The sequence below is a fragment of the Malaclemys terrapin genome, chromosome 14, assembly GCF_027887155.1.
Source record: "Malaclemys terrapin pileata isolate rMalTer1 chromosome 14, rMalTer1.hap1, whole genome shotgun sequence".
Classification (NCBI taxonomy): domain Eukaryota; kingdom Metazoa; phylum Chordata; order Testudines; family Emydidae; genus Malaclemys; species Malaclemys terrapin.
The window spans coordinates 18,940,139-18,966,660 of NC_071518.1; the positions used below are offsets into that span (position 1 = coordinate 18,940,139).

Below are 26,522 nucleotides of genomic sequence, written 5' to 3' on the forward strand. Positions count from 1 at the left end.
GTTCAGTAGCCTGTGTGCAAAGAGTTGGTGATTCCCATCCAGCTCTTAGTGACTTTCATAGTGTTATCATATATTCCTATAACAAAAACTTCTTCCGCATTTAGCAATGTAGTTTGAAGTCCTATCAGAGGGGCTGATGATAAAAATTAACATTGACAATGAACTAGACAAATAGTTTTCAACCTGTGGTCGATGGACCCCCAGGGATCCACAGAGTATGTCTAAGATTTCCAAAGGGGCCTGCATCTCCATTCAAAATTTTTTAGGGGTCTACAAATGAAAAAGGGTTGAAAACCGTTAAACTAGACGAACCTTTGAAAATCCCACAGTGACTGGTTGTTGGATTGGATGACTTCCTGGGACTTTTCTGACTTCAGCTTCTACGGTTGTATGAATCTTCAGGTTCGTTGGTCTTTCCAGGAATGGTACAGACAGTGCCATATTTGTTCTATGACTTGAGCTGTCAGTTAGATGCATTAAACAGACACTTTTGTTACCAAGCCAGCTGAGCTGATTTTAACTACTAACCAAAATATGTAACTGTCTGATGACTGTTGGTGGTCTACTATTTGACATCCTTGTCAGCAGAGAGGCCAATGATTGAACTGGCTCTTGGAAACTGAACTACGTTTTAGTCATGGGCATTTTTAGTAAAAGTCATGGACAGGTCACGAGCAGTAAACAAAAATTCATGGCCCATGACTTATCCATGACTTTTACTATATACCCCTATCTAAAACTTGGGCCAGGGGAGCTGTGGGTGATCTGATAAGTGGGATGATCAAGTAGACAAGGGTAAAAGTGCGATAGTGGGGTGAGTTCTGGAACAACTTGAAAACCAAGTTGGCATTTTTTCATTGGATTTTGAAGATGGATAAAAAGCAGTGAGAGGTGATGGAGGAAGGAAGGAATATGGTCTTACTTTCTTGAGCAAGAAAGTAGCTTGACCCTAGGATTCTGAAGCCCTGATAATAGGTGATCATAAAAGAGGCAAATGCAGTAGTCAAATCAGGACATGATTAGGAAATAGGTAAGCATCTTAACAGGCAGAATTAGATTCTGGAAATATTTTAGAGAGGATGATAAGTAGAATTACAGACAAGGGAGACAGAGAAGAAAAAAGAGAATTTAGGGAAAGCAAAGTCCCACTTAAAGTTAGTACCACTTAAAGAGTACCACTTAAAGATATACTGAAATATCAGTATGCAAAATAACCTTAATCTGACTGGAACTCTCCTAATGCTATGGCCACTCCTTGTAGCTCATAGAGTTTGCCAATAATTTGGGCAGAATATAGGGATTCCCTTATTTTCATTGTATTGCAGATGTAAAATTGATCGACCACAGGTAGATACTTTCTAATAGTGCTGTGGTTTATTATGAACAAAAGTACAATCACAGGACTGTTAGGTTCATTTTTAAGGTTAGTATTTTAGGAATATAGGAATTGTTTTACCTGATCAGCCTGGGGGTCCATCTAGACTAGTACCGTATCTCTAACAGGAGCCAGTACCAGATGCTTTGGGGGGAAGTGCAACAAACTATACAACAGGCGGTTATGGAGTAACCTGCCCATAGAAGAAGTTTGGTGTATGTCTGTGATTTGGTGAGTATGATGATAGAGAAAGCTGAATGGGTCAAGTCCACAGGTTTTTTTCCCACTGTTTCTACTCTCTCCCTGATAGAAGTGTCTGGAGTGAGGTTGTCCCCCAAAACCCATTGTGATTCCCAGCCACCATCTGTCTTGGAACCCCTCTCTCCGGCTCAGACACCATGGTAATGAGTCCAATATGAAAACATAAATTTGGAGGAGATGGGTTGTCAAGGGAGGGTTCCACATTGTGGCAAGAGGGATCCACACAAGATAATGCTGTCTGAATCAACATTACCTTATTTTGGTTTGTCTTGCTGGTGAAAAATGCTGGGGTGAGAGAACAATGCCATACAACAGCTGGCCACAACCTTCTCTGCATACATGGAGCCCCCAAGCCCTACAGAGGGAACATGCATCAGAGCCTGCTTTCCACCTTGTATGCACTTCTAGTCAGGATCCAGTGGTCTTTGCTCCCCTCTGGATGCAGAAGGGAGAGAGCCTTTGAATCTGTCCGTCAGTGGTGAGTGGGGGAAATTACATTCTTAGAGAGAGATAGCAAAGAGCAGTCTTAGGACAACTAAAAAGTCAAAAGCCACACTGAAATCAGCTGAGGAATTTATCTTTACATTTAATGTGGTCTGCTTTGAATGGGATTTCTAAGAGAGCAGAACACTGTTTTGCGTTACACTAAAGGTGTTGGGCCTTATTTGTTTCTTTTGTTTACTGTCTCAGTAACCTGGGATGTGTAAGGCTTACATGTGAGAGTAGAATAAGATTTTGAATATGTGGTCAATAATGGAAATGCTCTTGGTGGCAGAAGAAAACACAATGTGAAACCATAGTTGGTGATCATGGATTGATTTTATTTCTAAATGGATATTTGAATAATCACATGCTTTTTACACTAGATATGTGTAGATGGGGGTTGTCTATGCCCAAGGAATTAAGAAATAAAAAATATTCCATGTTACAGTATTTAAGGAAGCTGACCATTTCAAAATTGTTTATAAAACTAAAATGTTAGTTCAGGTGATCATACTGGCTTCATTGCACATGATGTGTGACATTGACAAGTGAATTTTTCTCACCATACGTTTAATTGAATGGCATATATCATCCTATCAGGTCCTGGGACTCAGTTATTATTAGTCCATCCATTTTAGTGTTTTTTCGTTTAGTGGTTATGGTACTACCAAATTCCTGGGTACTAAAAGTAAATACAACAATCATAGGAATGTAGTATGTTTTTTCATAGCCTCTTTTTGGTAAAAATTGTCACTAGGTTAGTGAACAAAGGATTATATTCTGGTGCAGTTTATAAAGTTAATTTTAGTGCTTGCGGATGGTGCTGAATGTGACACCACTCAAGGCTACGGTCCTCTATTCACTGAACAAATGTAGTGCAGATAGTGGCAATAGCAAATTTCCCTACTATAGTCCTGCCGATGGGCTTCCATCCTCTTCTGTAGGAGCCACCTCTCTGAGTGAGAGGAGAGTTAAATCTCCATGCTTATTTAATCCTTTTCCTGTCTCCCAAGACTAACAATGAGGGTGACGATGCAATACTGCTCATTTATGATAAGAAAGTGGGGGGCTTAGTTTTGGGGGATTTGAAATTTTGTTACTTTCTACCATTTTAACAATTAAAAACAAAACAAAAAAACAGCTTTTGGAGGTGCACTTTTGCATGCCACCTCAGCGTGACCACAACTTTGAATAGGATTTTACCCTCAGCAATGCTGCTTTTAACTTTCACTTTTTATTAACACAGCTAATGTGAAAGCAAAGTGTTTCATGTTGCCAATTTAACTTCTTTAATGAAAAGTGAAAGTTATAAGTTGGTGCAGCCGTGGGTGAAGTTCTAATGTCATCAATGGGAAAAATAGGTTTAAAATTGAAACTGTTGGCACAGCAGTGGCTCTCAATAGTGCCGCACCTACAGACGTGACTCTTCACTTTAATGAAAAAGATGAATTTGAAACATTAAAGTCTCCCAATATAGATTTAAAAAAAAAAGTGAAGTTATAAATGCCTAGCGCTAGACTGTGATGGAAGTGCTTGCTGAAAGCAGAAGACAATCACGTGCTAGCCCTGAGAGCTTTTAAAGCACAAGTCCTTTAAGCTTAAGGCTCCAAAGTGGTTCTGAATCTAGTGGTATATCCTACATTTTTGTAAATGACATAAAATGTAAAATGTAGTGCAGCACTGATTTTACAAATTGTGTGGATAAATTGTATCAACCTATTGAACTGTGAGCAAAGGGATTATAATTCTGACCATAATATTATGCATAATTATTCATAATCTATCTGTCTTAAAAAATGGCTACAGGAGGAGGATACATTCAACTAAAATATAAAAATAAAACTTGTAAACTTCGTTCATTTAAAAAAATGCAATCGCTGTCTAACTGGAAGAAAGAACTCTATGGCAGCATTTCTCAAACTTTAGCAACCTGAGGACCCCCATTTTGATTTAAAATTTTTCGCAGACCCGCAAGCCGGCTTTTAATTTTCCCTGGGGGGTGCTTAACCCCGCTTAGCCCCAGGCCCCATCCCCACACTACTCCTTCCCCCAAGGCTCCACCCCACCTCTTCCTGCACCTGGTCCACCCCTGCCCTTTCTCTTCCCCACCTCTTCTCTCCCCTGAGCGTGCCTCGTCCCTGCTCCTCCCCCTCCCTCCCAGCGCCTCTTGCACGCTGCTGAACAGTTGTTCGCAGAATAAAGGAGGCACTGTGGGGGAGGAGGAGGAGTTGATCAGTGGGGCCAGCAGCCCCGGACGTTACTCATGGACCCCCCTGGAACCAGACATGACTCGCAGACCCCCCTGGAACCAGACATGACTTGGTTTCCGTTGACCCCAGTTTGAGAACCACTGCTGTATGGGATGCATATCTCCTGCCTTAAAATGCAGCAGCTGTCGTCATTCTATTTAATAATACTTCACTATATTAGGAAGAAAAGCTGAGTTTTCAGAAAGCTCCTTTGTCAAAAGAGTTTTACAAAATGTGCTTTGAACCCCCCCCCCCCTTAAGTATTTATTTTGAATACATACATTAAACTCACATTAGTGAATCACATTTTCAAAGCTTATTATGTATATTAAAGCTCAAAGTAAGCTGTGTGCTTTTCAGATAAGTAAGATGGCAAGGCCTTACCCCAAGGAACTTACAGCCTACACAGACAAAATAGCACCCTGCCCAGCCTAGGAAAACAGGTCGTGTTTAAAAACATGTTAGCTAAGTAATTAATGAATGTGTTCTTAAATTCTAAGAGGTGGGGTTAACAACTTTAAAAACATGTTAGCTGGTCATGGTCAACCCTCAAAGGGAATCTTAGGAGGAAGCCTAGGGTTTAAAAATGTGCTAGATAAAATATGTTAGATCACGTTTAAAATATATCAGCTATTTTCCTAGTCTAGACGTGGCCACAGAGTTGAATGATGGGGGAAGGGTTCCAAAAGGAACTGAAGTGACTGAGTGGTGGTGAACAGGTGCCTGAAAAAAGTTTCATGATTTAAAGTTTATATTTTTAATATCCACTTTACTTAAAGCTTCCATGCTTTGAGGTTGTGAAAGAAGTTTGTGTCTGAAGGACAGAGAGGGTGGAGATGTGGCAGACTGAGGTTGAAGGAGGGGTCCAAGTAAAAGGGGTGGCCTGGAAGAAGTCCTGGAGACCAGAATAAGAGAGCACAAAGGGGGTTGTTAGGTAGCTTGAGTGGAGTGAAGAAGGCAAGAAGGGAGCAAAAAGGGACAAGAGTAGAGCAGTAAGTAGGAGTTCAAGAGCTGAGCAGGAGCAAAGTTGTACAGGATCTTAGACGCAAGGACAAAAAGCTTACAGTTGAAATGGAGTGTGACGAGAAGCCAGTGATGTTTTTAAAAGTAGCATATCAAATCACCCCAGTTAGCTGTGACACATTTCGGGCAGCTTATATGGTTTTAAGTCTCGATTTCATCAGCATTTGAAGAAACCTTTCATAAAAAACTCAGATTTTAAAATGAAGGCTTTCTACTAGAATGATCAGGCGAACAGAGAATCTGTCTTACAAGAGGAGATTAAAAGAACTTGTCTTGTTTAGCCTAGCAAAACATTGACTGAGAGGTGATGGGATATGGTTGCTTTCTACAAATACATTAGGCAGGTAAACACCAGGCAGGGAGAAAAGCTATTTAAGCTAAAGGACAGTGTTGGCACAAAATAAATGTATATAAACTGGGCATGAGTAAATTTAGGCTAGAAATTAGGCAAAGCTTTCTAACCATCAGAGGAGTGAGGTCCTGGAACAGCATTCTAGTAGGAGTACTTTTGGTGGGGGAAAATCTAACTAGTTTTAAGATGGAGCTTTGCTTCAAGGATCTATTCTTTTGTCACCTCTCTACTAGACTTCTGCAACATGCTGCATATAGGACTACCTTTGAAAGTCAATGGGAAGCTTCTTCTAGTGTTGAGCATCATGGTATTTTCTTTGTAGTCTAAATTATATCAAACATATTACATTAGCCTCCTAGTTGCTTCAGCGTCCAATCCAAGTGTTGGGTTTATTCTGCTATGACGCACTTCAGACCTACCTAAGAGACCACCTCTCACCTTATGAGCCATTGTGACAGCTGAGATCCCTCTATTTCTGCATCTTTATACCATGCTCTTCGTTATGTTTTCTGAGTATCTTAGAAATCAATTGAGTCTCCTCTCCTGGGAGTCCTTAGCTTTGCACACTCTGAATAGTCCTTAAATCAGGATCCTGCTCTTACTGCAGGTCAAAACAGAAGAACTTGCATTGGATGACCCTCAGAGACAAGACACAGCTGTTTACTTGGGCTTTAGCTTAAGGTGGGTTAACTACAAGGTGATTTAATCTTTTGTTGTATACTGAAAATGGTCATTTATTAGGTGGCTCGAGGAGCTTGATACATTTATGAATAGGATTACATGACAAGGGTACCTGTAGTACAGGGGTTGGCAACGTTTGGCACGTGACTCACCAGGGTAAGCACCCTAGCGGGCCGGGCCAGTTTATTTACCTGCTGACGCGGCAGGTTCGGCCGATCGCGGCCCCCACTGGCCGACCCCTGCTTTAAACATTCTGTTAAAAAGTCTAATTCTTGACAAGAAGGATAAAAGTTCCTGATGCACTAAAGCAAGAAAGGCCACTACTGATTGCAGCAGTGAGCATATAACATGAAGTCTGGATTCTAGTTATTCTAAAGGCAGTCAGTCTTATTTTTTTTTAAATAAAGACTTAATAATGGGTTAGTTGCGGAACCATAAATCCACTGAATTATTCTAAACATAGTATCAACTTCACCTTTAACTATATGTTTACCTATTTAATGCCACACATTACTGTATGTCTTCACCGCTGATGAAATTCTCTTATTTAGTTCTGTTTGGGAGTTGGCTGGCTGCTTTCACCCCCAGACCATTTTTATTATTTGTTCTGGAGCTTTGCAGAGAATCTCGGTTGCTTTAAGAATCTCTTTCAGATTAACTTGAACTTTCATCTCCTGGCCTGGTTTTGTTTGATCAGGTCAGGAAAAAAAATTTTTTACACCTTAAAACATAAGATCATAGCTGTTATCTGTAGCAATTCTTCAAATGTTGATCCTTATGGGTATTCACTGTGGGGGTGCTGTGATGGTTGTTGCTCATGGCGAGCATCACCTCCTGGTCAGGGATTGGGCCCTTCAGCATATAGACAGGGGAGTTGGTAGGGAAGCCCAGGCCCTCCCACTCCACCAGGCTCTGGCTCAGGGACCCGTGAGAGCTACCAAAGGGTCTGACACTTTAAGGATTCCCTCCCTGGGCCATTTCCTACTACCTCTCCATTGTCCAGAATTTACGGTCAGTAGTAGGAAGGCCTGAGGAGAGTCAGCTCACTGTTTGGCACCCCTTCATGGCTCTCTTGGGGCAGCGGCTGTCTCTTCTTGGGACTTGGCCCTCCAGCCTGGTCAGTTCCAAGTCTCTCCTTTCCAGGATAGTCCATAAACAAAACACAGGTAATTAACACAAATTGGGCTAATATGTGAGAGGGAGAAATGCCTCCCACTCAGGGTCTATCAGAAGCAGGTTCTTCCTTCCTTCAGAGAGGGACCTTCAGGCATTCACTTATGGACACCTCAAAACCTACTGTCACTGAAGGGGGCAGGATCAACCACCCAATACAGCATCTGACAGCCTAGCTTTTGGATGGACAAGGGACTTTTAGAGAAATCCTGCTCAAACGAGGTCCAAACTGTCCTCTTCAGTAGCAGTTCTTCATATACAGATGGAGATACTGAGTCACAAATAGGTTAAATGAGTTGTACTAGGTGACAAAGAAAGGCCTGTTCAGCCAGGGGTTGGCAACGTTTGGCATGCGGCTCGCCAGGGTAAGCACCCTAGCGGGTCGGGCCAGTTTATTTACCTGCTGACGCGGCAGGTTCGGCCGATCGCGGCCCCCACTTGCCGTGGTTCGCCGTCCCAGGCCAATGGGGGCGGTGGGAAGCAGCGGGAAGCGGCGCGGGCGAGGGATGTGCTGGCCACGGCTTTCCACCGCCCCCATTGGCCCGGGACGGCAAACCGCGGCCAGTGGGGGCCGTGATTGGCCGAACCTGCTGCGTCAGCAGGTAAATAAACTGGCCCGGCCCGCTAGGGTGCTTACCCTGGCGAGCTGTGTGCCGAACGTTGCCGACCCCTGAGCCCTTGAGTATGTGCTTAAGTCCACCTCTTTTCTGCAAAGCATAAATTTACACCCTACTGAAGGCCAAATAAATATATGTTTAAATTCTTTGCTGAATAGGAATGGATTTAAGTAAGTTCTTAGTTGCTTTGCTGAATCGGTTCACAGATCTCTCAGATCTGAAAATAGAACCCAGATTTCCTTATTCCCAGCCTTCTACTTTAACAATTGTTTAGACCAATTTACCTGTCGTGAGCTTTTGCATTTGCCTGATCACTGTAATTTCAAGTCCCGTTCTGTACGTCATCTTAAAGTTTTATCTTGGCTGGTATAACTTTGTAGTCATTAGAGATCTATAGTATTCTGCTTCTCATTACCTGTTCTCCAGAAGCTCTCTAGCCAAGCTGTCCTTAACTATGCCAGCAGCCACAAAATCACTGCTAGGTGCTATTGGAAGATGAAGCTAGCATGTGTGATGACAGTGTCAGACAAATCTTGAAAAAGCCTTTCCTCCAGTTTGTTCCTGTTTTTTTGGCATCATAGCTTTAATCTACATGCAGTACCAGTTGGAAAAATAATTACAGTTAAAAAACAGTACAGTAAATTCAGAGTGAGTTTTCTCTTACCTGCCAAAATTCAGAGTTGTAGCTGTGTTTGTCCCAGTACATTAGAGAATATCAGCTATGAGATAGTCAGAACTCCCTACAGCTATGTCTGCCATGTTAGGAGCCAGCGTCTTTCCACTCCTAATTCATGCTTTCCATTTGCTTTTTCTTCATGGACTTTTAACTTCATGGATTTTTAACAAGAGCACAGTATAAGATGTTACACACACACACACACACACACTCACACTGACACACACCTATGTGATTGCAAATTATTCACTCCTGTTCCGAAGCCTTAGATCTTTCTCCAAGTTGGAAAGGTGGAGGGAAGAAAAAGGATAGAACTACTCTTCCATTAATATTTGTCTAAATGACATAGCAGGAAACTTAATATACAAAGAAATATACAAATAATAAATAATTACACCTTTCATGTGTCAAAACAAGAATAATTGTTCATATGGGAACCACAGATTTTTTTTTACTATGACTGGATATAGTTTTGATACCTAACTATCTGAATTTTAGCCAATTATATAATAAATTGAGAAACTACAATAATACATTTCTAATCTGCTTCTAAATTTGTTTTGTTCTGTTTGAGTGATAACTGAATTCCATGAATCTGAGTTCAGGAATTTCTCATTACTCTTGACCTTTAATACATATTTAGTGTCTGCATATTGGTTTAAATGTGTGACATAATTGTCTTAAAATATGCAGGCAATAATTAGTTATTAGTATTTATGTACAAATATATAAATACCTATAGAGAGGTACTCTAAGGATCACATATATATAATCATATAGCTTTATTCTTTCTACATCTGAAAGCTATTTATTTCTGTTTCTGAAGGGAAAATGTCTTGTAAGGATTGCTTTTAGGAGGGTCTCACTGGTAGTTTATAGAACGACAATTAATAGGAAGGAGTCATGTCTTGGCTGAGCCTTACATATGTGTTTTTACGCTGTAAACACAGTGTGCTTCTACAGAATGCTCACATTTTTAATTGTGCTAGTTTGATGATAGCTGAGACAAGGACTTTCTAATAGAGATATTCATTTTGTATCGAGACCAGCTTTAACCTTATAATATGTTTCTGTTCATGAAATATGTGAGTATAATTATTTGATTGTGAAGAATTTTAAATCAATAAACGATAAAAGATAATGTAAAATATTTGAATGATGCTTCTATCAGATGTTTTTCTTTTCTGAGTTAGGACATAATTGTTTCATAGCAAACACATGTGTACGTATTAAATAGCCAGAATCTAAACTTCTCTTGAAACTTCAGAGTTGGTAATAACAGAAGTTTGGGTTTTTTATTTAAACTTACAGTGTAGATTTTATTTACAACTGAATATTTAACAGTGTATTGGGTGAGGCCTACAGGCTTGAAATTGCACTTCTATGACTTTAAGCATCCCGTCTTTGACACCTTGTATCCTGTTCCCCTTTCTTTGCTATTTTTTAACTTACTGCAACAGATGAGGGGTTCTTAAACCATCTGTTAACCTTTTTTCTCATTTTTTTTAAACATGTAGAGTCGCTCAAGGCAAGAAGACCCAGAGCAAGCTAGGCTGAAACAAAAAGCAAAGGAGGTAAGCAGAGCTAGAGATCATTACACTTGACATTTCAAGGCTTGAACATATTAATTTTTTATGCCTTGCTACTTGTATATCGTTAATAAAAATCTGACTAAAACTTTTAGGATGTATTTGTTGCTTTGCCTTTGATCTTAATGTTTGCAAACTAATACATTAATACATGTGAAGCCTAAGGAGATTTTATAAGAGAATATTTCCATACATTACATTTTCATTTCCATTTTAGGTAGCTGTAGCTTTTGTTGGGTTGTTGATGATGACAGCGGCATTAGATTTTGGTGGAAAATGTATGCCTTTGTCTTTCTGTAAAATGTCACTTCCTAGAAATGTGCTACTTTAGTTACTTGTTTTTGTAACAATTAATGTTTTTAAGCTTGATGTTTTATTCAGTCATCATTCTTAGTTCCTGTAGTCTAAAAATAATCAAATAACTGCATTTGAAGTTTTGATATTATAGTTCTGTGAGGTGCTGAGCATCGTTTATTCACACCGAATTAAGGAGCCTGCCTCTTGCTTACAGTTACCCTATGTACTTAAAAGGATCAAGTCATAACTTTATTTAGAAAGACATAAAATATCTATCTGTTAAACGCAATTGTTATTTAAAAAACCAATATCAATAGGATACCCAGCAAACCCTGATCCCTGTTAGCTGAAGTTAAATTCCATTAATTGTATTAATGAAGTCCATTAGGAGATAATATATACAGAGGTATTTGTTTGACAAATATTTTACCTATTTTCCTGTTTTTCCCGATTTATATTTGCTCTGTGTGGTCAGTGTTTTATAATTCCCATAGCTATACAGATCTCATGTATATAGGATGAGAAGCAAAAAAGCTGCTCTTTTTTGAAGTACATAGATGAAATATATATTAATTTCTTCCATGACATGAATTACTGTGAATAGATATGAAATATGTAATGAAGAAGAAATGTCAAAAAGAGTTCATTTAAACTTTTTGCCATGGGTAGCTGCTTTTCTGGACTAAGGATTTTGAAAATATTTTAAAAATTTCACTAATCAACTACTTTCCTGGAAAAGCCCTGGAATTGTCATACCAGCTACCAACAAAGATACTAAGGCATAGAACAAAAAGAAAATCAGTTTTGAAAATATGTAAAAATAATTGAAGTTAATGAAATGTAGCAAAACTGGCTGCTGAGATTACCACAAAAGCTATTCTACTGTTGAAAGTGAGAATGAGGCACTGTTCAAACATTTGTAGTTCATACTGCCTGCAAAGCTAAGCTGGTTAGTAGATTTAATTATTTTGTTGTTGTAAGTAAACAATCCTAGAAATATTTGCCATTCGTTGGCGGTATGGAGCCATAGTCTCTCATTGAGTGCTCTTTTTACTAGTTAATTGGTAGGCAGCGGAAGGGAAAATGATTGTCTCTTTTAGTAAAAATACGTGTTTTAACAAGTAATCAGACTGAAATAAGATGAATTCTTTATTGCTGTGCTGAAAGACTTACTGTCTAGTAGATTTGGTTGCTTTTGCTCTGAGCATCTCTTCTTACTGTGAGAAATTCAAAGTAATTTTGATATACATTGCATTTCTTGATCCACTAGAGGGAGTGATGCTGTACAGACTTGTGAATAGAAGAAAACGTTAAAAAATAATAATCTTGCTTTATTATTGAGTTAGCAAATATTTTGGTGGTAATCTAATTAGTAATGCTCAGATCAAACTGCTGTGTGACTTTAAAGTAGTAATTGTTCCTGAATATGGTAACTTGTTGGAATGAACAAATGAAGAATGAATACCGGGTTTTCTGTTTCAGAATGCTGCACCCTGTTCTTTTGTACAATAGCCCTGCCTTGTTTCCCACCCTTCTAATTAAAGTGCATAATTTGCTGGCTCTCTGCCTCTGTCTGAAGTTGAATTTCATTCTACATATTTAAAACCATATGACTATAAGATAAGACTCATTTTTCAGTAATTAGGGTTCTGAATTTTTTTCTTCAATTTACTGAGTGTCTTTTCACCTACAAATATTTAAATATATTTAATATATATTTAAAATATATTTTGCAATGAATGCCCCCAAAATGGGTGGAGAGTACAAAAAGTAAGTAGGAGTGACATGTCTTTTCGTTTAGCTTTTTTTTACATATAGTTTAGTTGGATCAGTTGCTGAATGAATACTGACATAGTCAGTTGCATTGGTACTACTGAGACAAAATGACCGACTTTGTAATACAGAAGATGATATACTAGTGGCCAGATGGTAGTTGGGGCATTATATTATCTGAAATTAAAGACCTTGAATTAACTTTTCAAAAAAAGTCTCAGTTTTATAACTTCTCTGCCAGCTGGTCTACTTTTAAATGTGCAGATGATCTATATTCAAGAGGAGATTTGGGTCTCCCTCCAGATTTTGTGAACTGATGAAGGTGATATCGTCAGCTTTATGAAGATTAGCTGAATTGAAATCAGTATTTCCCTAATTTATAAAAATGACTTGAATGTTGGATTTTGAAGACACTTGTTGCTCATTTGCCCTTCTGGCTGGGGGTTAGACACTATTATTTAGTCAGGTATGCTGAGAACCCCCAAGTCTCCTATTTTATGCACAGCGCTTTGGAGCTTAGTCTTATTTCCTGGATAGTGTTGGGGTTTGTGAAGCATAATTGACGTTTTATGCTTGTAAATCATAAATTTGCTCTTCTTTTGATAAAGATTTGAGAATTTTACCATTATCTGGAAGGGTTTGCAGGCTCTATAAATCTATAATGTTTCAGGGCTGTTGATATACCTATATTTGAAGGGTGACACCAGCATATTCATTCTATTACCCACCCAAACATTTTGACATTATCTCTTCATCCTCATTTGTAGGGTGATCAGGACTGTGCTCTGGATCCATCTCAGGTAAACTCAGAGTCAAAGTGGGTGGAGATTTTAGAAGCAAAGAGAAGTCCAAGGTGTGGGCACTAGAAATAAAGACAATGATGTGCAGAGATTGGGACCAATGCGGGAGATGAGAGAGAGAGATGAAATCTGAAAGGAGTGGCTTAGCAATGGTTTATGGGGAAGACAAATCTAAAGGATGAAATACCTAGTTTTAGAGTTGAGAAGAAAGATATCAAAATATAGGAAAAAATTATAATAGGAAGAGATAAGGGAAAGAAAAAAATAAATAAAAGCAAAGGGTACTCTTTTATGCTCAGGACCTCTGGACAGTCACATTTTCTTTAAACCAAATTAGCTCAAACCAGTTTTAAATTTGGATAAAAAAACTTATTAAACATAATAATTAACCTTGTTATATATAGCCCTACCATAGACACTGTCTGTGAAAGTGAGTCTTTATCTACACACAGGCTTGCATTGTTTTAGTCATACTGATGCAAACTCCTGTGTGGTCACTCTTATTTTTGTTTGAGTGGTCTATTAAGGTTTAGTTTAAACCTGTTCCGAATTGATGTAAGCTAAATCAAAATAAGTGTTCAAGCTGGGGTTTACACTTGTTTAACTTTTAATTAAAATTCATGTCTTCATTAAACTGGTGCAACTCTCCTTGTTGACAAGGACAAGACGGTGACCAGTAAGTGTATTTTAATGTTAAACCTATTTAACAAAGTGATGCAACATTATCTTTAAGTTAGTTTATTGCGAGAAAAATGCTCCTCTTCACTCGTATACTGATCTACAAGAGTATTTAAACCTAGGCTACATTCTGAAATAAGAAAGATTCAGTGTGATTGTCAGTTCAACCTGTACAAGGAATAGCAATATTTGTGGACAACATTTACTTTTTATTACATTGTTAAACCTTTCAAAATCAAGTTTTAAAAAATATGATGGCAATTGTTCAGTCAGTTGAAAGAATGGAAAATCAACTACAAATATGTATTAGAGAAATGAGTTCTCTAACGTTCATAAAAAGGGTTCATTAAATAGGACATAAAACAGACTATATAACTGCTAGCAAGATTAGAGGAAGATTAGGAATAACTGAGTCAACACATAGTAATGAATAATATAAATGGTTTCAAAGAAAGACAGAGGTGAGATCCTGAGCATCCTTTCTGTTATGGATAACTTGCTATATGTTCAGTGTCCATTAACTGAACTTCCTATTTAGGCTGAAAGTGAAGTAGCTGAATTTGTTTAAATAACCCCTAGGCAGAATTTGGTCTCAGATGCACTGTACACCATGGGTGTGAAATCTTGGCCCCACGGAAGTCAGTGGCAAAACTCCCATTGGGACAGTGGGGACAGAATTTCACTTTGGGCAAGTCTTCACTACAGGGGGGGTCGATTTAAGATACGCAAATTCAGCTACGCGAATAGTGTAGCTGAATTCGATGTATCGGAGCCGACTTACCCTGCTGTAGGGACGGTGGCAAAATCAACCTCTGCAGCTTCCCGTCGACGGCGCTTACTCCCACCTCCGCTGGTGGAGTAAGAGCGTCAATTCAGGGATCGATTTCTACCCGCCGATTCAGGCGGGTAGTGTAGACCTAGCCTTTGAGTGCACTCCAGGGATATTATCCTTATCTGTGCCAGCAGCCCACCTTTTTAATATTTGCATAATAGTAACAACACATCTGAAATGAGAAAACTCTTCCAGGGCGTTTGTTGAGGATGGGGCAATAGTTGTGTCATGCACACAGCCCTTAGTAAAGCTCCCTCTGCTGGACATTCACTAGGTTGCAGTATTCTGTCCCAACCGATGTGCTATAAGCTTCCCTTGATTTGAGTAGGCTCCGATACTGTCTTTCCTTGGCCTGTCTGGCACATTTCCAGGGCACAGGTTGTCAGTCTGTTACCCCATTGCAGAAATTGAGCTACATGGGCCATTTGCCCTGCACCCCCAGGAACAATGCTGATCCCTCAGCTTGCCCCATAACTTAAACACACCCTTTCCCAGAACTCCAGCCATGTGGGTGTTCTGGGTTTATAGTTCACCTCTTCAAGGGCTTGTGATAGTGAAGCAGACAAGCACACACAGATAGACTTTGCACAGCAGTTTAAAATAAATTACTCTTTATTTAACATAAGGATACAGAGACCTAGAGAGTTGAAAGAATGGAAAGTCAACTGCAAAACACAATTTCCCTGCCTCAGTTTCTTCACCACTCGGTCATTCTTTGAGCATAGGCTAGAGAGTCCAAGATCTTTCCTCTCCCCAGTCCTTCAACATATAGCTTCTCATTATGGAGTCTCTCTCCCATCCTGCCCGCCCTGAAAAAAATGACCAGAGAGAGTTCTTTTATAACATCAAGCCCCCTTTGTCAGGTGACTTCCTGCTCAGTTTCATTTCAAAATCCCCGACTGAGTGATCTGTTGTGTAGTTACCACCGCTCTAGAGTTCGGACAAAAAATCTTGTTTACCTTGAGCATCAGTTGTCTCTTTGTCCAAGGGTACACCAGTTAAATGGATGATTGTCAAAGGGTATGTCTACAGTGCAATTAAACACCTGAGGCTGGCACATATCACCTGACATGGGCTCACAGGGCTTGGGCTAAGGGGCTGTTTAACTGAGATGTAGGTGTTTGGGCTTGGGCTGGAGTCTGAGCTCTGGGACCCTGCCAGGGAGGAGGGTCCCAAGGCTCAGGGCTTTAGCCCAAGCCCAAACATCTGCACTGTAAATAAATAGCCACTTAGCCTGAGCCTCACAAGCCCTCAGCTGGCATGAGCCAGCCACAGGTTTTTAATTACAGTGTAGAGATACCCAAAGTTTAACCTTCTATTGTTAGCCCTGTGCCAGGTGCAAGAATTTCTCCTATTGCCTTTGTGGGATTTAACTCAGCATGGAGGCAAAAGACAGCAGAGAAGGCAAAGACTAGCCTTACAATCAAAACAGAGTTTTCACTCTGACACAGATACAGACAGTCCCCAATATCAAACAGAATTCATAAGCTGTACATAGATTCCTCCAAATTGTCACACCCTGTGTGCTGGCCAATGACTATGGGGATGCACTGACTGCAGACTGCACCTTTTCTTCAGCTATGAGTTTGTCAGGGAGCATGTTTCTCTCAGTGCCCGTGGCGGTGTTATGCCTGCTGCAGACCTCTGGGCATTGTGGCGCCCTCCATTTGGTTGCTACACTTTCTCTGCCTCGCCCAGAGTGGCTTTCATTGTAGGAGGGTTAAATTGGCCTTAAGCATCTAGCTTTTGAAATGCAGCCTGTTCTGATAATATATGCAAAAAGTGTTTGGAAAGGATGTTAGATATATTTGTACACAAATCTATAACACTCCTCACTCTTAAAAAAAAAAAAAAAAAAAAAAAAAAAAAAAAAAGAAGTTAGGTAGACTGTCGGAGCACTGAGCACACACACATTTTACAAGGCTTTAACACTGACATGGAAATATTAAACCATTCTTGTTTCCATACTAAAAAGAAAAGTTGCTTCTGAGCTAAATATTGTAATTCTGATTCAGCTCAGGATATTTAACTATTAAGAGATAAAAAACAATTCTACAATATATAATTTCTTAACATTGTATTGATAATACCTCAATAATTCCGTAGTAGTGGTATTTGCTTGTAAATAGATTCAGATTTACTGCAATTATCCCTATATTCAGATTTTGCTGAAAACCAAAAGCGTAAGGAGTTTGGTAAGAAACAATCTATTCTTTCTTAAAGGACTTTTATAATAAATTATTTTCTGTCCAGGAATTGAGCTCCTGAACAGAAAATAAGTTTAAATTAAATCTCCATTTAGCTCCCTAAATCATCTGAGGGTCAGAAGATTTAAAGAAAGAAGGAGAATCTTAGGAATCTGATCTTGGAATAGTGATTGATTTAATGCTCTATTAGACCAATAATGGTGAATCTAAACTGGAATATTCTGTAAATGTTTTTCTGTACCAGTTCTGTCAATACTGAAGCTGTTGTATAGATGGGGTACAGGCATTTTTATTACCATGTGAGCAAGGTTAACAACACGGTGGTAAAAACAACAGTAACAAAAGAACAAAAAAAACCCCAAACCAGACAAAAACTTCCTGTATATATTATAGCTTCCATTGTTTGTCACCTGGTGGAGCTACCTAGTGCAGAAAAATACTTATAGACTTTTCCAGTGTGGACAAGGACTATAGAAAACACCACAGGTCTGAATTTGGCCTATTAAGTTTTCCGTTATGTTGGGCAGTTGCCAATTGAGCTGATTTTTAGTCATTCCTTCTCTTTATCAAAATGATAGAAAAAAGTTGTATTAAGACAAAGGTATATCTCAGACAGCCAAGCTTTGGGGTAAATGGCTTTCTTACAGTTAAAGTTCCTGTGGACTTCCATTCTGTGAAAACTTGCTACTCAGAAAGAAGGGATTCTGGCTATGTCAAACAAGATACTCCCATGAAAATAATGCTGCATTATCAAGCATACTAATTGGAACTATTTTTACAAGATTTTTGTTCTTTTGAAGGAAGACAACATCAGACATGCAGTATGGTACCATGACCAGGACAAATCCTGATAAATTACTTCGATTTTCAGCTTTTGGGGGCAGGGCAATATATCATTATATTTGCATACAGAGTCTAGCATAATGGAGATCTGATCCTCAACTGGAACCTCTAGGTGCTACTGAAATAAAAATATTAATATCTTTAACAAATAGTTAAATATTCTCCATAGATATTTTTTTAACTAAAGATCTGCAGAATTATCATATTCTGCTAAATTTCCAAGGCTAAAACACAGTCTAGACCCCGATCCTACATTTATGTTTGTGTGTGACTTTAGGCAAGAGTGTGTCTTACTGAATTCCACAGAACTGTTCACACACATACATGTTTGTGATATCAGGGACCAGACACTTCACAGCATCTCTTGCAAGGACAGAGTTATAAAATAAAAGAACTGCTTGGTTGGAGGGTAAGGTTGTAGTTCCTATTCAGGAATGGGAGATTGGACAAAAGAAGGCAAAATGCCAAGAATCAAAAGGAAGGTCCTAATCTCTTTCTTTGTGAAGCAGGAAAGACTGGTTTAGACAGAAAGTGGATTAATTGGGGGTAAGCATAAAGAGAGAGCTTTTTTTGCCTTCCCTCTACCCCAAAGTTGTCCCAAGCTGAGAATTGCCCCTTTCAGTCCAGGAAAAATCTAAACTACATCCAGTCTTCTCCCATAAAACCACACTACTTCTCCCCAGAGAGAACAATGGAGGTCATCCATAGTTGGAGATGGGTTTTTGTCTTCCTAAGAATCATCCAGTGTTGATCACTGCAACAGACAGGATACTGGTCTTGATGAGCTTAGTGGTCTGATCTGGTATATCAAATCCTATATTATACCCATGTAGTGCACATAGATTTTTGTGAAACAAAGAGTGAAACAATTTATCCTACCTCATACATGTTCATTTTTTGTGAGACATTGATTTTAGTTCTATTGTAGTTAATGTTTTAGATGTTAATTTTACTTCAAATTATCTGAATTGGTACAAACCAGTGTTTGATCTTAGTGAACAAACTGTATGTTTTGGGATTTGGTATCCCTTTAGAATAGGGATCTGAAAAAAGTTTCTCTTGTTTACATATGTGCATTTAAACTATAATATAGAAACCATAAATACTTCACATTTTAATTGACATCATCACTGGCATCAAATGCCATTGTTAACTAAATGTGATGAGAAATATCATGTATTGTCAATTGGTACTGATACTTAGAATGTCTTGTTTTGGTGGTATCAATCTATCATGATTTTCCAACTCAGGAAATATTGCGTTTACAAAAGATTCAGACAGCAATGTCAATTAAGACAGATATTTCCAATCAGTGAATACTAATTATGTTTTTTAAAAAAATCTGTATGGTTGAAGAATTAAAAATGTTTACACAGAAGGTCGCATCAAATTTGATTATCCATATTTTTGCTATGAATACATTTATTTATGAATCAATAGTTTATTTCAATTAACAGGATAACAGCTGGAACAATATAAGTGAAAATTAGTATCCTTATGTATACATTTTTTTGCCCTAGTCAGTTTTCCTATTATTTAAACTTTAAGAATTAATTCTTAAGATTCATGCAAAGTTTTAAAATTAGAGTCTCAAAAAGCATTATTACCAATTAAGCTTGATTTTTTTATTGTACATATTTGAAGGACAGACTCTTATTGTTCGTTTGTGTTGTGGTTTTTCCCTCGTTACAAAACGGTAGCTACACCAATACAAAAAAAAGCGTAGACAAAGCCTTAGATTTAGTTCTAGGAAAGTAGACACAATTCCAGTTATTTGAGCACTCAATCCTGTGATGTATATTTAATATCAACATTTTATTGTGCTTATAGCAGTGTTATCCAGCGGATGGAGAACAGGAGGCCTGGGCGCACTCACTCTCTCTCTCTGGACTAATTAGATTCTATCAGTGATTATCATATGGTGTCAGGCTTCTTAGATATATACATGCTATTTAAAGCTCCAAAATACAAAGACAATAGCCATATTAATAAAACATTTTGATTAGTTCCTTGTAATAATTGATAGGCTTCCAAGGGAGATTGTGAAATCCCTGTCATTGGAGGTTTTTAAGAACAGGTTGGACAAGCACCTGTCAGGGATGGTATAAATTTAAGCACGGGGGACAAACTTGACTTCTCGAGGTCCCTTCCAGCCCTACATTTCTATGATGCTGGCAATTGTGTTTATCCCAGAACAGTCATAGGTGATAGGTGTCCTTGTGGGAAATAGGAAACTCTTAAGCTAAGTAGAAATGTTATACATAAAATGCAAAATTCAGTTACTGCAAACATAGTTCTATAAGGAATACTTTTTAAAAAGTCTAATATAATCATTCGTTTTAATTTATCATGTGGTCACATGTACCATACTTTAAATATTTGCACAGGCATGCATGTCTAATAAAAATATGATGATCTGAAGTATTTTACTATCCAGTGATCGATACATTATCCAGCTAAAAGAATCTAAATACCATACATTGGTTTATATTTAAAAATATAACTAAATTTTATGTCCTGATAAATTACGCTTACATTTCTTTTGATAATTATTTGTATACCACCAGAATACAAAGGAATTATCATATTATTTTGTAGTAGTGGCCCATCTAGTTAGTGTCCTGTTTCTGAAAGTATTCAATACCAAAACACACACACACACAAAACCACACCTATAGTTGACAATTATGGAATAACCTACCCACAAGAAAAATTTCTTTCTTACTCTGATCAGTTAGTGGTTGGCTTGTGCTTTATAGGCAATTATGAAGTCTCCACCACAGCAAGTGTACAACCTAAAGCTGTGATCCTCCAACTCTTTCTGTACAAGTCGATAGGCATGAAGTCAGTAGGGCTCCACAAGGACACAGGGGGCCACTCATAGAAAATTGAGTACTGTGGCTCTGATTCAGCAAATGCATGTTCAGGGGCTCAGCATTATGTATGTGAGAAGTGGGTCAGGAAAACAATGTTAAATAAGAGGAAACGTGTACCTTTTGGGGGGAGCGCAGTTTTCTGCCTACAGTGGAATGTTAACAGGTTGTTTGCAGACTAGATATAAATTACGTATGTTCCCATGGTAGATTAGTTTTGAAAAACTTTGCAGAAAAAGTGACTTTTAATACTGAATAATTATGGAACACAAAAGGAGAAGAGTATGTCTTAAAGTTATTAAACTTCCATTCTGCATAAAAGTTTCCATGTTTGTCTCTTAGTTGGGAAGATTGAAGTTTTGAGTAATATATCTTTGAAAAAAATAGTTTTTCACTTCTGGACAGTTATTCTCACTTTTTTCTACTCATAGTTCAAAAACTGATATATTGTAGCCACTTATCCTCAATTAAAATGAGTGCATAGGACAAGCTGGAGTGTAAAGTTTTTAAGCAGAGCTGTTCTGAAAGTGTCCGCAAGAACAGTGGCTGTTACAAACTCTGCTCTACCAAATGTAATCTTTCATTAAAAAAAGAGAGAGACATTTCTCTAGATATTTCATTGTGAAAATATCTTTCACATTACATACAGATTGATGGGGGCTCAATCCTTCAAACCCTTACTCACGCAAATAGTCCCATTAAAGTCAACAGGGCTACTCAAATTTGAGTTAGCAAAATTGGGCCCTAGGCTTGTGTGTGTTCATCACTATAATTTTTTTTGTGTTAAAGAAAACATCCCATTCCAATATCTGACTTCCCCCGTTGAAGGAGGGACAAATGATAGCACAATCTTCACGCCTCCTCCTTCCCCCAGACCCCAGCACTAAGCCTCAGCAGCATCACAAGAAATAACTAGGTCTGTCACATCTTACGCTGGGGTTACGTTCCGCAGTTAGTACGTAAAGCGAAAACCGCGTATAGTAAAAATTACATTGAGTGTAATGGCGGGCGGAATCGCCCGCACTACAGGTACAGTATTAAAATTGTTATTTTTCTCTCTTTTTTTTTTGTTTTTGTTTTTGCTGACCACGTAAAGCTGAAATCGCGCATGTTGAATGCGCGTAAGATGCGACAGACCTGTACTCCCCTCAGCTTTAGAGCTACCAATTATTTCTCCCCACATATGTTTGGAGAGGAGTGTGTGGGTGGAGAGGGAGGAATGTCAGTTGCAGATACTTTTGAACACTAGGGTTGACCACCTTTCTAATTGCTGGTAATAGGACTCTCAAGGCCCCACCCCCATCACAGACTCCTTGTCTCTTCCCCCACCCCCACCCCATTGCTTGTTGGGTCATCTCAAGGAGCCTGCTTGCAGCTAGGAGACAGCCCCGACTGAGCAGGGGCTGGTGCGGGTTAATGACCGGCGCCACAGTAACTGGACTTTTGGTTTGGGCGCCATTGAGGGTTGCCAGATCCCCGAAAACTGGGCACCTGGCAACCCTAAATGGCACCTGGACATGGAAGCAAAAAAACGGACTCTCTGGGTAAAAACCAGATGGGTGGTAACCCTATTGGATACTCAGGTGAATGGGCTCAAAGAAGAGCTGAGGAAATGGCATTCTCCCACCTCCATGCTCCTTGATCTGCAAAACTAAGCTTGTGAGTTGCATCTTCCTAGCAGCAGCAGCAGACTCATCCGAAAGTTCCGTCAGAGGCATTTGGGAGTGCATGCTACTCTGCTTCCTCTCTTCCAGAGGCTTAATCTGCACTACCACTCCCTGCAGGGAACATGCTGAGGTTGAATTTTCAGCCTACCGCTTGGGAAAGACAGGCAGTGGCACGTTACCCCACTGCACTTCCTCCCCACAGTAGAGACTGACAGTTGGACTTACTTGATGCTATGGGGGGATAAAATAAATAATAAGAGTCTCATTTGGCTCAAGACAAAAATATGGAAAATCATAAATCTTTATTTTCCACAGACACCATGGCAGGCTTTCTTCCCTACTGATCATTCAAGGTGTGTGTGTGTGAGACTTTAGAATGCGATAGCATGTGTCTAGTTTAATAGGTGGGAAGGGAGCAATTGTCAGCGGCAGCTTATTGCTAGAACCCAGGACAGGTAGCTGCAAGAGGGGCATGATTTTTCAGATGTTTTGGTCTGAGAGTCAGGCCTCTACCCTACTGTGTATAAACTTATATTTTCAAGATGTACTTCAGCCGCTAGGTCAAATCACCTGTTTCCAGTCCGCTCTATACACATTGGCCTCAGATTCAAGAGTAAACCCATGTGAGGACTTTAATTCTGCCACTGAGCTAGCGTGTTTGTAAGCCCTGTTTGGCAGCCTCTTTGTGCTTCAGGCAGCACACAGCTACGAGCTTTCATCTGCCCCCAATCCCCTTAGGCACATGGATTAACCTGAGAGGGCTGAGAGGCACCTTAGTAAATCTTCTGTTCCTCTGCCCACTCAGTCTGGGTACTGCACATTGCACCGGCAGCAGGCAGCTGGCCATCAGCAATCGGCTGCATACCTCCTGCTGACACATTTTTAGTCTCTTTAGTTCAGGGCCCAGATAGAAAAGTCTATCCCCAGTCCACCCTGATACTCCTGATACGTAGTGGAAACCCCCTCTACCTGATAATAGACTGGAAGCACAAGTGTCTGTTCTAACATTCTACAAATAATGGCCATTATTTGGCAGTTTATATACTTGGCATATACTTAGTAGAGCAGACTGAAGTTTTCTGTGGCAAATGGTATAATCATCTCCAACCGGCAGGTGAAAGATGAACAAGTATACAGGGGCAGAGTTAAGCTTGGTGTTCGAATCTTTATAGCAGTCATTGAGACTTTTTTACAATCTGTTAGTGTTTCAAAGGGCAATTTAATTTCAACCTTCATTCTGTCAGAACAGGTGTCGGGTGTTTTTTTGTTTTGTTTGAGATTATAACATAACTTTTTCTTGTGCATCTCAAAGTGATTTATGAAACATTAATGAATTAATCTTCACAACACTTCTGTAGAATATTCTCTTATTTAACAGATGGGTAAATGAGGCACAGAGGAGTTATGTGATTTGATATACAATATGTCTGTCTCTGTAGCTGTATACAATAGTCTTTCCATGTGCCTTTCCAACAGGAAACCCTGCACAACAGGATTTGGCCCTTAATTATTAATTTTTTGAGGGGTATATATTCCTGTACACATTGGTAAAAGTTAGTTTTGGCACAGGTATTTTTAGTAAAAGTCATGGCCAGGATGTGGGCAATAAACAATAAATCGTGGAAGCCAGAGACCTGCCGCCCAGGGCTGAAGTCACGGAGGTCACGTAAAATCACGGAATCCGTGACTGACTCATAGCCTTAATTATCATCAATATCAGTCAGTTTAACCCAATAAAATATTAACTACTATTGGTTAGATTACAGGTTGTAATAAGGGTAAAAGTTAAAGTATCATTTTCTGTGATTTGTAAAACACTAGACATTTCTATCTATATTTAGATGCATGCTTAGCTTTCTAATCATACTTAAAATACAAACCAGGCAGTTGATCATTAATGTGTCTGGGGAAGATTAAAAGTGTATTGCTTTCATTTGCTGTTTTTAGTTTAGTCTTTGTATTACAAATATTTTGTGTTCTCCATTAAACACTCTACTGATAGGCACATCATCTTAATTGAATAATGAGAGACTGCTCAGCGTGTTGTTGATAAAAAAAAAGTGCTTGTTTTCCCTCTAGTAATATTATTTTTTAAAAGTAAATAAATTGCATTATTACTATTTCTAATGTAAACAGCGTGGTCAGTTTTCCCTTAAGTGTATATTTACCAGATATGGATTTGAATATCTGTGAAATTTAGATGTCTGAAGGAAGGTCACTCATTTTCTTTGTGTTATTAGGCAGTTTAAGTAACAGTTCATAGGATTTCTTGTTTCTATTTAATCTTGAAAGAATATTGTTGAAGCTTGTGATTAGCTTCCCTGTTTTGACTTTGGGGAAGTCAGTATGATGTGAGATACAGAAGGGAAAAACTGGAACAAGGGTCCTATATGTTTGTTCTGTTTCTTAACTGATGATGAGCTTCTGTTGACTGAGCTGTTGCTAGTTCTTTAAAATATCTCTCAATATAATGTGGGAGAGAAGAGAAGCGACTGAAAAGCATTACAAACTTTTGTGTATAAATGCAACTATAGTTAATGACTGTATGGTCTTATATACAGTGTTGTTGTAGCCATATCAGTCCCAGGATACTAGAGAGGCAAGGTGCGTGAGGTTAAATCTTTTATTGGACCAACTTCTGTTGGTGAGAGGGAGAAACTTTTGACAAGCTCTGTGTAAGCTCGAAAGCTTGTCTCTATTACCAGCAGAAATTGATCCAATAAATATTATCTCACCTACCCTGTATGGGCTTACACAATTAGGAATAAGTGCAAAAATCTAAACAAAACTCTCAAATCTTCTTTCAATTCATATTGTGACTCCTCCATCCCATTCCTTACTACCCTGCACATTTAGTTTCACAAGTAAGCGTAATTGCCGGTATATACAAAACAAAAACGTTTTGTGCCGTTAAAGATTTCTGAAGAGCCTTCTTAATCTTTATTTCTGACATGCTATCAGTATTATTACCTTTAAAGGGGTATTTCACCCTGTGTGACCAAAGGTTGTATTCACCTGTCAAACCACATGAAAATCTATTAATGGCCCGAAAGATAAGATTAAGAAATATCTGTCCTGCAAGAAGTGCTCATAATATCTGGCAAATATGTCAGACAAGTCAAGTAGGCTTTAGGGAGGTGTCAAAGATACAAAATGGGAAATTAGACTGAACATAAAAAATCATGTGTTAATTGTATTCAGGAAGACAGTAGAGAGAAAGAAAATGTTCACTTGATAAGAAATATGTATGAAATGAATGTGTGAGAGATGGGGCCAGTACAGATTATATGGGAAACTATGTAATTTCAGATTTTTATTTATTCTCTAACTTTAAACATGTAATTTTTGGTGGTAATTTTACAAATCTGGTTTAAAAGATGTTGTTTGGAGGCATAATTGATACAGAAGAGATTTTTTGTTTTCTGAGAACCCACTTTGTCGTTTAAAATAGTGGCGTACCGCAGGACTTGCAAACAACATTGGTATCTTAACACATTTCTGCATGTATTTTTAAATAGTGTATTACTAGTGTCCCAGTAGGAGGAAGTGTCTTCTGGAAACCTTTTTTTCTGGAGGAGAAGGTAATGTGGACATTTTCTGCCATCCCAGCAGTTAGTGCTTTCATTTGTCATTTTATGTTGAATGCTGGTTTTTAGGGCTGTGGTTAAATTGTGGGAATATATGGTAACTTTTGTTGTAAGAAGGCCTAAAGTCCTGAGTCAGCACAGTGTTTCGTGACATTGGTATGCATCTGCCAGTACTACAGAAGCAAAATAGTCCTACTGCTGTACTGTAGCAGTAGAATCTTTGGGGATACCTAATGTGATTTACTAAGAGGTACAGATCAGAAAAGTCACTGAAAGTACATTACTGTCAAAGGTCACTGTCTAGACTACCTTTGACTCTTTTGGCACTTGCAAGCTCCCATTTCAAGACAGATGAAACTAAATACCGAAGATTGATCTCTATATTTAGGTATAGATCTATTATTGACGATTGCCAACTCCTCTTACACGAACACCATAAAACTGCTTGTTTGTGGTTTAACAGTGGTTCTTGGGAAAAAATAGACA

The 26,522-nt window shown here is 38.7% G+C and overlaps 1 protein-coding gene across 1 annotated transcript in view; it reads left to right on the forward strand.

Annotated features, from left to right (window-relative positions):
* Positions 1 to 26,522, forward strand: part of LOC128848829 (transcription initiation factor TFIID subunit 4-like) — a 208,415-nt gene that overhangs the window by 92,463 nt on the left and 89,430 nt on the right. The window contains exon 13 of the mRNA XM_054049034.1: positions 10,408 to 10,464. Within this exon, the coding sequence (XP_053905009.1) occupies positions 10,408 to 10,464 (57 nt within the window). The remainder of the gene's footprint in view (positions 1 to 10,407; positions 10,465 to 26,522) is intronic.